The sequence below is a fragment of the Squalius cephalus genome, assembly GCF_949319135.1.
Source record: "Squalius cephalus genome assembly, chromosome: 13".
NCBI lineage: Eukaryota > Metazoa > Chordata > Actinopteri > Cypriniformes > Leuciscidae > Squalius > Squalius cephalus.
This window is the reverse complement of record NC_137134.1, coordinates 34,245,071-34,257,620: the sequence shown is the minus strand read 5'-3', so window position 1 is coordinate 34,257,620 and position 12,550 is coordinate 34,245,071. Positions and strand designations below refer to the sequence as shown.

At 43.1% G+C, this 12,550-nt stretch overlaps 1 protein-coding gene across 1 annotated transcript; it reads left to right on the top strand.

Moving 5' to 3' along the window:
- Window positions 1-354: 354 nt before the first annotated feature.
- On the top strand, window positions 355-10,446 carry LOC307170528 (uncharacterized protein; the record flags this gene model as incomplete). Its single annotated transcript, XM_079891652.1, has 6 exons — window positions 355-478; window positions 2,172-2,312; window positions 4,270-4,569; window positions 9,628-9,945; window positions 10,186-10,329; window positions 10,430-10,446. 6 exons carry the CDS (start codon window positions 355-357, stop codon window positions 10,444-10,446), a joined length of 1,044 nt encoding a protein of 347 aa, XP_079747778.1.
- Window positions 10,447-12,550: the final 2,104 nt, after the last annotated feature.

Sequence of the window (12,550 nt, the reverse complement as noted above, 5' to 3'; positions counted from 1 at the left end):
CCAGAGTGTGTATGGGAAGTTTTAGCTCAAAATACCCAACAGAATTTTATTTACAGCACGTTTAAACCATCATTTTTTGGGTCTGTGAAAAACGTTTTAGTGCTTCTCCATTAATGCTAATGAGCTGCTGGTTCACGGCACAGGGGGCGGAGCCTAAGCATGTCATGGTTGGACAAAACTGGAAACAGTTGCAGGTTCTCAAAAGTGTTTATTAAGCTCAAAAAGGGTCAGACAAACAGTTCAGAACAACGGAGGGCGGCGACTCAGGCTCGTGCAGGGACTTGATGGTCTGTGGTGCGCTGGTGCTGTGACGGTGATGAATCCCGATCCCGGTGCTGGAGTGCGGTGAACCCAATGACGAAGAACAAGAACGGCAGGAAGACAAGGCAGGCGAACACAGACACGGCAACTCCACGGGAAACACAGACACGGCAATCACAGGACCTCAACAAACAATCCGACACTGGAACAGAGAATGGTGTGAGTATATATAGGGAATGGAAATGAATCGCAGCTGTGAACAGTGATTGTGATGATGATGATGATCAGCTGGAGCGCTGACAGACACGTGAGCGGGACAACGCCCACTCACACATAAACAACAACGACACGAGGCAAGAAGGAAACAATGCATTCAACAACCGTGACAAAGCAGCCGCGAATCCCGCTATCAGAGCCAGAACAGGGAAGATGATAATAATAAAACAGACAGTCACAGTAATGGTGTTCATTTCGACCATAAAAATGCCTACAGAGTCAGAGAATATATGCTGTATGGAGTTGGAACAGGTATAGTTTAGTTTAATTACGATTATAACCTATTTGGCATTGCTTGTATATACACTATTAATGCAAGCCTACTGTCGGACTCTGTCTGACGATCTGAATTGTCTGAATGATGACACAAAATATACTGATGAGTTTAATAAAGTTTACTGTATGTCACACAAAAGATGAAGCATCAGTTTTTCTTCAGAAAATCACTGTTAGAGCTGAGTAAACAGTATAAGAAGTGCATAAGTAACTTACATAAATTTCTGTTGAGTTGAGGGAGCATTTTCTTTGAAAACAAAATGAATCCACCTCGTCTTCAATGGCTGGCAGATTTCAAGAGTAAATAGAGAGAGCTATGTGAATGAATACATCCAGCTACAACACCTTCAACGCTTGGGAGATGCATCGCCGCTTCTCGTGAGTGCATTGCTGCAGCAATGGCTGATGTGTACAACTCGCAGTGAACTCGATCAGGGCGGGTCTAAGTTATAATGGTATGTCAGTCAACACTCGTGGGCGGGGCCTGTGGCTTTAGTGATGTCACTAAAGCCACATTCTGAAAACAGGTCGTTTGGAGAGACTGCTTATGATTTATGGGGATTAAAAAAAAAAGGAGTGAGTGGATTTTTATCACTGTAGGGTGGATGTGTACACACACTGCCAACACACATTTATGTCCAAACACCATACAAAAGTGAATTTTGCATAATAGGTCCCCTTTAAAAGACATGGCTACAAGTGAGATTGTGTATCGTGATTCTGTAATATTCTGCTAGTTGAAAATGTATTATGAAGTAACTTAATATTACTCCAAGAGTGTGTGTGTGTGTGACAGTGATTTATGTGCATACATGCCAGTAACTCTTTTGTTCTCTTACGAGAGGTTCTCTTGTATTGCGTAAGTTGCTTACGCTACGGGTAAAGTTATCTTTTCTCGAGATATGAAGCCAAAAAATTATCCTTAATTTTTGTATTTATTGTCAACACAGTGCAGCAGACCTATAGCAGGCTATCTAGCGTGCTCATTGGCTGCCCTGCGTAGCACTAGCACACGCCCTCACGCATCACAGCCCGCCAGAATGGGCATGGCTTAGCGTATAAAAGGATGGGCTCGGGGACTGCTTACCTGATTTTCATCTCTTCAGCGAAGACCTACGCATCGCTGGATCTCTGGGAGAAGCCGCCACCGCCGCCACCGAAGCAAGCGACTAGCAAGCAGAGGAAAGAGTCTGAAGAAGCCGGACGATTTCTCGCCGCCTTCAGCCATCCATGCCTGCTATGCTATTCGGAGTCAATATCCTTTTTCTGCGACACACACTCTCTCTTCTTCTAAAAGAGCGTGAGGCGTTTTTTTAAAAATGCCTCGCATTTCCTGTGGCTCAATGTTGACCCTGCAGGCTCGACTAGCCTTTTCCATCACGGACCCCGCTTCCGCCTCTCTCGTTCGGGTCGCGCCGAAAAGCGCCGCCTGCAGAGACCACCGGAATGCGATCCTGTTCATGAATGCAAGCCGGGGGAACCCCCGCGACGCGTGCATCGTGAGCTCGCGGCCAGCTTTCTTACGTTCAGAAAGCGAACCCGCCCCTCGCGCCCTCCCGTTCAAATGGCGGGGCCTGAGTATTTGAGCGTTTAAACATATGAGCCCATGCCGATGTTTTCCGCGTGACTCGCATGACGCTCTCTTATCTGCTCAAGCTAAGTGAAAGCTTACGTCATTTCTCCCCTGTGGTGAAATCTAGGCTTTTGCGCCAGAGACCCGTGTTCCATCCTGGCTCTGGTGGCAGATATAAATTATACTACTTGAGCCTGCTAAGTCTTCCTAGCCCCCCTAGGAAGGCGGCGATGGTAGGAAGGCGGCGATGGCTAAGTCCCGCTGCGGCCGGACCGCCATCGGAATCGGCACGACTCGCTCTCTCAGTCCCCCCAGCAGAGGCGATTCGAAGAGTGTATTCAGCAGCCAACGAGCCGGTTTCTCAACTCGCTCGCCTGCACACAAACGCCGTTTTCACGGCTGCCCACATAAATCTCAAGAAGAGCATTATGTCTGGTCATATTCAGGCTCAGGCCGAAGGTGTTCTGTATGTAGGAAATGTGTCCACTACCCAGTGCCCACACCTACATGTAAACACTACCCTCTCTGTGTGTCACACTCATCCAAGGTCGAAAACAATAAAGCTGGCTCATGCTGCTCGACTGCTAAGTGTAGAAAGAGTGCCCACTACCCAGTGTTCACCCCTACACATAGGCATCACCCACGCAGGGTCTTATTTGTTATATTATCTGCAATAATTACGAAAACCTGTGCAGCAGGACAGAGCAGGACTATCAGTTTATTCAGTTGAAATTTCTATTGATTATAGATAGGAGTAGGACTATATACTTTATTTATTCAAATTAAACTGCATGTTTCCATTGATTGTGAAGTTAGACATCGAAAATCAAGCGCATGGGGCTGCATGTTTTTTCTTGTTATGAATTTTATCCTATTCTCCGTTATTACAATCAACTACGCGCAGTGATATGGAACTGTAATGCGGTCGAGACCTGGAACTACTTTAGCCGTGCGTTTCCCTGAGAATAATTGCACACCTTGAACATTCGACAACCAATCAGATTCAAGCATTCAACGGCCCTGTAGTATTAAATAATGTAAATATGAAGCTCAGATACTCAACAGCTTTAGTTTTAGTGTGACATTAAACATTAAAGTAAAAGTGTCTTTTTTAGTTATTGTTCCATATATAAATCTATTTCTCTTTTCATTCTTCCTCTTTTGTCTTTGAACTGCTGCAGAATATTATTAATTTCACATTTAAATGATTAAAAGTATTTCAGTGAAGCTTCATCAAACCAACATCAAGTGATTTTAAAGCTTTAATCTGTGAAAAACTCTGTTCTTCAGGAGTGTTTGCTGATTCAGTGTCAGTGATGAAGGGAGATTCAGTCTCTCTAAACTCTAATCTTACTGAAATGAAGGATGATGATGTGATTCAGTGGAGGATAATTGGAGATGAAAACACTTTAATAGCTGAAATCAATAAACGGGCCGACAGAATCACTGTATATGATGATGTTCTTGATGGGAGATTCAGAGACAGACTGAAGCTGGACAATCAAACTGGATCTCTGACCATCACAAACACCAGAGCTGAACATGAAGGAGAATATCATCTACAGATCAACAGTGAGATCAAGATGTTCTGGCTCTTTGTCTTTGGTGAGTTCAAAAACATTTACACCTTTATTTTAAAGATTTTTTTTTTATGAATTCACTCACTGTCATTGGTGAGTTAAATATCAGTTTCACTTGTTTTATATTTTAATCAGTACAAAGATACAATTAATAATTCAAACTCCATTTTGCTTTTGGTTTTTAATGATGATATTAATTTCACATTTAAATGTCAAACTATTTACTTTTATAAATCATTAACTGATCATCTAAATCTGTGATGAACCCTGTGTGTGTGTGTGTGTGTGTGTTTGGTTATTCAGGACTGGTGTCAGTGAAGGAGGGAGATTCAGTCTCTCTAAACTCTGATCTTACTGAAATGAAGGATGATGATGTGATTCAGTGGAGGTTTGGAGATGAAAACACTGTAATAGCTGAAATCAATGTAATGGCCGACAGAATCACTGTATATGATGATGTTCTTGATGGGAGATTCAGAGACAGACTGAAGCTGGACAATCAAACTGGATCTCTGACCATCACAGACACCACAACTGAACATGCTGGAGATTATGATCTACTGATCAACAGTGAGAACAAGAGGTTCATTCTCGCTGTCTTTGGTGAGTTCAAAAAAGTTTATACCTGTTCCCCTTCGTTACGGGGAACTCCCGCTGCGTCGAATACAACGCTACGGGGAATGCCTTCGGCATGCGTTATCTGAAGTCACTATACAACTATTCCAATCTGGATTGGTGTGCGTCATCGTGCGTCATGACGTTGCATGTGACGGTGACCCGGACGCTATATAAGGGTCACAGGAACAAGGAAATGACAGCTTCTGTTCTTCAGCAGCGTTCTATGTCAAACTGTACGTCTTATTTGGTGTTGTCTGTCAAATCTACTATGGCGAAGGCAGTGTGCGTCTCCTTGATTTAAGAAAAATTAAAGAAGCAAGGATGGCGCACACTTGCTTTGTGGTGTTGGGTTGTGAGCGGAGCTTGCACGGACAGTTCTCGAGGGCACTGTCTATTTTGTGCAAACTGAAAGGATTCTGTGACTGGGATCTCGCGTTTGCCGAGGCAGCGCGTAGATTACGGCTACTCTGCAATAAAGATTCTGTGACTAATCTCGCGTTTGCCGAGGCAGCGCGTAGATTAATGTCTGCATTGCAATACAGAATCTATAGTGGCTTGGATCTCGCGTTTGCCGAGGCAGCGCGTAGATTACAGGTCTGCAGGGTGTAGACTCTGAGTTTACTCTTCCGCTCCCGCCTGAGCCTGTTTAAAAATAATAAAATAGGCTTGCGTTCCTAGTGCATCAGCTCGCGTCTGTCGAGGCAGCGCGTTGTCTGTTTGCATTGGGTTCGCACGTGGAGCAGTGTTTACAGGTCTCGCGCACGGTTCGGAAGCCCGCGTCACTGCGGCTTCTTCCGACCGTGTTAAAGACCCGGTGTTTGATTTATTTGATTCTGAGGAGTCAGATACTATCAACACTGAACCACGAATATTCACCACATTATGAGGAGTTGCTGGAGAAAGACTGGGGCTGTAATGAAATTAAATGTTTGGTAATTTAATAAGAAGGAAGCGTCTAAAAAGAGTGCTTCCCGCAAACCCAGTCAAAATCCTTGTGTCAGAGTCTTCCTTTTTCAAACGATCTCCATACTGAGGTACTGAGATTGTGGAATAATTGAAGAGGAAAATTAAAGGGGAATTTAATGATGCAGGGGGTAGAAGAATATTTCTCCCAGATATCGTATTACCTCTGATGACTCAGACACGTCCCTCTAAAATTAAAGTGGAGCTAATATAAATATTATCTCGAATTTGGTAGGGAAGGCTTATATGGATGACAGTCACCAGCTCCTCATATTCTGGGAAGTCACCTCTTCCCCTCCCCTTCCCCCTGTACAGGGCTCAGGGTCAGAGGAGACGTTCTCATAAAAAAAAAAAAAAAAACCCCGAAGTCAGGTCTGAGGACTGCCTTTCGGGCTAAGAAAAATAAATCAATAAACTATGAGGTCCTGGCGTAAAAATGCGGACCCTTATGGGCACTTCATATTATTTTCGGTTAGTTCCTGCCGGTCTATCGCTTCAGGTCACCGAATCTCAAAACCTGAGGTCAGTCTCGAGGGACTGATCTCCTTATTAGATTATTCATCGGTTACGTCCTGCCAGTAAACTGCTTCAGACCACCGATAAGCACATTATATCACCTGAGACTAACCCAGAGAAATTGATTCCTCTTGTAGATTGTTTAGACGCCTGGTCAGGCCTTCCGAATATATCTAAATGGACCCTGGGTATAGTTAAAGGATATAAAATCCAGTTTAAAGTAAGACCACCCGATTTTAACGGGGTATTTCACACACTGGTTTTCTCACATCAGCGCCAGGTGATGGAAAATGAAGTTGAATCTCTTTTAGCAAAAGCAATAGAAATTGCCCCTAATCAGGAGAGGGATTCAGGTTTTTACAGCCGTTACTTCATTGTTCCGAAAAAGGATGGTGGACTTCATCCTATTGTAGATCTTAGAGTATTGAATAAATCTTTGAGGAGATTTAGTTTCAATATGCTCACTATACCCAGTATCATTCAGCAAATCAGATCTGAAGACTGGCTTGTGACAATAGATCTCATGGATGCTTATTTTCATAACTTCATCATCCATTATCATAGGAAGTTCCTTAGGTTCGCTTTTGGGGGGAAAAGCTTACCAATATAGGGTTCTTCCTTTCGGCCTAACTCTATCCCCTTGCACTTTCTGTATGGATGCTGCCCTTGCTCCACTGAGACTTCAGGGGAACCGCATCCTAAATTATTAGATGACTGGCTTATTCTGGCAGAACCAGAGACGCTAGCAATCCAACATCGAGATGTTGTTTTGCGTCATCTTCAGTGCTTGGGGCTAAGGCTCTATGTCAAGAAAAGTTCTCTGTCTCCTCTTCAAAGAATAAAATTTCTTGGAGCTGAGTGGGACTCGCAATCTATGCAAGTTCACTTGACCCAGCCACGTATTTAAAGTATCGTGGCTGCAGTTAGAGCTATCAGGTTAGGCCAGGCCATCACTGTCAAACATTTTCAAAGAATTTTGGGCCTTATGGCAACCGCATCAGTAGTGATTCTACTCGGCTTGCTTCATATGAGGGCCCTACAGTGGTGGCTCAGGACCAGGGGGTTTTCCCCAAGGGGCAACCCCTTCCGTACGATTAGAGTTACGTCCAGATAACCTCGTTCTCTAGTCATATGGAAAGACATACGGTTCCTGTCCCAAGGCCAGGTGCTTGGAGCTTCGTGTCCCAGAAAAATTCTGACCACGGATGCTTCCCGCATGGGCTGGGGTGCGGTCATGGAGGGCCGGTACACCCGCGGGGTCTGGAAGGACCATCACCTCGCATGGCACATCAGTTGCCTGGAGATGCTGGCAGTATTCTTTGCCCTTAGGCATTTCCTTCCAGACCTCAGAGGCCATCAGGTCCTTGTTAGGTCTGATAATATATCGGTGGTCTTCTACATCAACCATCAGGGGGGCTTGAGGTCTCGTCCTCTGTGCAAATTGGCCCATCATATTCTATTATGGTCTAAGGACAAATTTCTCTCTGTGAGGGCCATGTATATACCTGGGGTTGATAATGTGGGAGCAGACACCCTGTCGAGGCAGGGGCCCAGGCCAGGGGAATGGAGGCTCCACCCCGAGGTGGTGGAGCTTATATGGGAGAAGTTCGGCCAGGCGGAGGTAGATTTATTCGCTTCTCATGAGAATTCTCATTGCCCGCTCTGGTTCTCTCTCTCGCATCCAGCCCCGTTGGGTCTGGAGGCCATGGTACAGACGTGGCTGAGGCAACGTCTGTACGCCTTTTCCCCCGGTCGCTCTACTCCCTGGAGTTCTGGAGGGTCAGAGGATTTTGAGTAGATCTTATTCTCGAAAAACCACTCTGGCCTTCTCGAATAGGGTGATCTGGTGGCCGAGGTCATCAGATCAGCTACCTCCAGAACTCCCCGGCTCAGGAAGTTTTAATTGAGTTAGCTGGACCCAGCCTTTTACTGCCCTATGGCTTCAGTACTGGGATTCTTCTATACTCTAATCGGGACCTCTCGTCCACGCTCAGAGCCGCTATGGCGCCTACGGCCTCCGTATGCTCTCAGGGTGGTCCACCCGGGTCGTCCCATGACCTCCATATTTCCCTGTAGCCTTCTAGGATGAATCCTGTTATCCTTGCAGGCTGACAGGTCTGTGGAAAGAAAAGCCCCTGTCGGTTCTGCGGGATAAGTGTATTTAGATTAAAAGAAAATCTACATATTTTGGAAATCTGTTAGCTTTCTAGTAGGAAATTTCCCCGGTCACCAATAAGGGTACCGGAGGCTATCTTATGATTTCCTCTGGCTCTTCATCCTTCGTTGCTATAAGTGTGACAGGAGAGCCTTCTAGGCTTTTAGGGTTATCCACTAATGGTGCCTTGGAGTCAGTGTCCTGCCTTTTTAGGCATATGTATATATTGGACCTCACTTCTGAGGCTGTTAACTCAGCCTTTTTTTTACACCAAAAAAGACAAGAATAAAATTCTTAGTATAGTGGGTTCTATAAATTCTCCCCTGTCCTTAGCAATGATCCTCACCTTCAGAGTGCTTTCTGCCTCTGTATGCTGCGTCAAAATCTGGATGAACCCTGTCTCTGCAGGCTATCATATTAAATTGCTTAGAGCCTTTATTCGGCTCCGCAGAGTATATCTATATAGGGTATTAAATGGGAGTTTGTTAGCTTTCTTTGAGATATTTCTCCCCGGTGACCAAGGTACCGGAGGCTATTCTAAAAATTCCTCAGCTCTTCATCCTTCGTTGCATGTACGGTGTAAGCAAGAGAGCCTCTTAGGCTTCCAGAGATTATCCACTAAAAAGGGTGTTAGGAGTTAAGTGTTCTGCCTGTCATTAATCAGGCCTATCTACTTGGACCTTAATATCGAGGTTGCTGATGCGACCTTCCCTTTGTACACCAAACAAGAAAGAATAAAATTCTTAGCACAGTTGGATCTTTCACTCTCCCTTGCTTTAGTGCTCTTGAGTGTGCCAGATGTTTCACACCAGGGGCGCCTGTTCTCGGTGGGGGCTAGCTGGTACTCGTTCCCCGTAGCGTTGTATTCGACGCAGCGGGAGTTCCCCGTAACGAAGGGGAACGTCTCGGGTTACTGGATGTAACCCTGGTTCCCCGAGAGAGGGGAACGAGACGCTGCGTCCCCTCTCCCCACCTTCGGGGCGCCCTGAGAACAGCTGCTTTGAACCTTTTTCGAAGCTGTCATTTCCTTGTTCCTGTGACCCTTATATAGCGTCCGGGTCACCGTCACATGCAACGTCATGACGCACGATGACGCACACCAATCCAGATTGGAATAGTTGTATAGTGACTTCAGATAACGCATGCCGAAGGCATTCCCCGTAGCGTTGTATTCGACGCAGCGTCTCGTTCCCCTCTCTCGGGGAACCAGGGTTACATCCAGTAACCCGAGACGTTTTTTAATGATTTTTTTTTTAATGAATTCATACACAATTTTGTTTTTGTTATTTTATATTGTTTATTTTTTATGTACATTTTAAACTATTCAATTTAGTAAACCATTATAAAGTGATTTAACAGTATTAATCTTTGCAAACCCTGTTTCTGTTTGTTCTCTGTGTGTTTGACAGATGAAGTGAAGTCAGTGTCAGTGAAGGAGGGAGATTCAGTCTCTCTAAACTCTGGTCTTACTGAAATGAAGGATTATTATGAGATTCAGTGGAGGTTTAAAAACACTTTAATAGCTGAAATCAATAAATGGTTCGACAGAATCACTGTATATGATGATGTTCTTGATGGGAGATTCAGAGACAGACTGAAGCTGGACAATCAAACTGGATCTCTGACCATCACAAACACCACAACTGAACAAGCTGGAGATTATAAACTACTGATGATTTCAAAAGGAAGAAGATTCTCATCAAAAGCATTCAGAGTTTCTGTCTATGGTGAGTAAAGATAATTTTTCTTCTCCTTTAAATATTCTTATCTACTATTTACATGTTGAATTGTTGAATAGTTTATAGTCTGAGATGACAGACCGTATAAAAACTCACATGGAACCGAATATAATATTGTTGATTAGATTTGATCATATTTCTGTGTATTCAGAAATATTAGTTGATGTCAGCGCTGATATTAGTGTTTATTGACTGATCTGATCTCAGTTTGATGTGTTTATTCCTCAGACTCTGTCCACTGTTGTGGTCCTACTGAAGCTGTGATCCGATTGGTCCTCTCTGCTCTGGTGGGCGTGGCTACTGTCATTATTGTGGTTTATGACATCAGATCCAGAAGAGCTGAACAAGATCAAGCACATATTCACACATCAGGTACATGATTGATGATGTCATTTCTCACAAACTGATTTTGCATGTACAAGCATCTGTGAGATTTATTAATTTATGGCTTTTTTATGTTCATCTTTTTCAGGAAGTATCGAAATCTAAAGCAGAACGTTGAACTTTAAGGGTTCTTCAAGTGTGTTTTTGTTCTTTTTAATAACTTCTCTCAGAAAATAACTTAACTTAATATCTTATCTTGATGGTTTAAAATCTTATTAAATTTTAAATCTTATTAGCCTTTATTGTTTATATTTCTCTCAGATACAAAAAAAAAATGAATAGAGAGACACAGATCTCTCTTTACTACTGCTGTATATTTGCTATATGCATTTTCTTGCCTTTATCAATAAAGTTTCTCACTCTGAGGTTCAAGAGTCTCTCATGATTTATTCAGAGGAATAAAAAGTTTATGTATATTTTAAATATTTCAGCAGTGTACCGTATACAGCTTTATTTCTACTTTTTCACAGGTGCTTTAGCCTATAAAAACATTATTTATTTATTTATTTTTAATAATACCAATTAGTTTGTTTTTCTTTCAATATATTCCAGTATAAACAGCATATACAGCTAAAATATTATTTTAAAAAGTTTTTATATTGTATTAACTCATAAAACTAACTCTGTTACATGTTCTAGTTGCAGAATTACTGCTAGAAAAATATACAATTCCGTGTTAAGTTTGTGTTACAGATCACATGCAGCAGCACATATTTTTTGTTGTTGTTTATTATTACGTCAAGGATCTCATGATTTGGCATTTTTTCATTCCATTTGACTTTATGAATATAGAAACGGGCAATCATAATAATTAAATCAAATATAAACAAAAGATTTTTAGCACCATCAAATGAAAAATATTTTAGTATAACATCAACTTCTTCAAAGTTAACAGGAATCTCAGCTTTTCTTTGTAAGTAAATAACTGAGTTCTCTCCAAAATATTTCCTCCAACAGGGAACGATAAAGTCTTTAAATCTCTAGTGTGATTTGTCTCTGTGGTCTCGTCTGAGGAGCAACACCTCCATCTAGTGGCTCACCCTGAACTCACATGTTATCAGGAGTTATTTACTCAGAATCTGTAATGAGATCCAGTGATTGTGTCTGTTACTCAAGAAAGCCACTAGATGGCGCTGTGTTCAGTCCACAACACCCCTGGGGGGCACCAGTGCTGATTATGCAGGAGCTGGATGAGGATTTTGCCTGTCGGTCAGGAAGCTGGTGATCCACTGACAGATGGAGGCGGGCACAGGGAGCTGGGTTCATTTGGACAGGAGGATGTTTGGTATGATGGGGTTGAAGGCCGAGCTGAAGTCCACATACAGGATCCTCACATAAGTCCCTGGTTTGTCCAGATGTTGTAGGATATAATGCATTCCCAAGTTGACTGCATCATCCACAGACCTGTTAATCAAACGCTCCAGCAAGGGTCCAGTGAGGTCCTCCAGGGCGGGCCAGCACCAGTCTTTCAAATGACTTCATGACCACAGATGTTAAGGCAACAGGTCAGTTGTCATTCAGTCCAGTGATTTTGGGTTTCTTTGGGACGGGGATGATGGTGGAGCGTTTGAAGCAGGAAGAAACTTCACACAGCTCTAGTGATCTGTTGAAGATCTGTGTGAAGATGGGGGACAGCTGGCAGCGTTTGCGTACGAAGATACGTCTCAAAACTGATTTCAGACACTCTTCTGAGGCAGCGTAACAGTTTAATGATCTACAGCAGAATAGAGCGAGCTTTAGTGAAACTGAGAGAATATTTAATGACTACAACAGTAATTTCTCGCTAGAAATGACATCATAAGAGGAAATCGTTGATCAAAAATGTACATTTACACACAACCTGACGACCTATCAGCTTTCAGACGCCATCTTTATTTTTCTAGCTCAACTGTCACAGAATGGAAAGCACAGGATTGTGGGATATTAAAGGCAGAGAAGGATACATCTATGCTGCCTTCAAAAATCCATCAGATGGAGACAAGTGAACGTGATTTCACCAAGTACCACATGATCCTGGAACAACTTTCTAATCAACCAATCAGATTTGAGAGACAAGTTGACAGTTTATGTCAAGTTTAGACTTAGACCCAGGGTGAGGTGCTTCAACATCAGTGTTATTCACCTGTCATTTACCTCTGGTTTTAGGGAAAGTTATGGGTAGGGTTAGGTTTAGGGGTAGGGATAGGGTAAGGACTACATTTTGGGACAG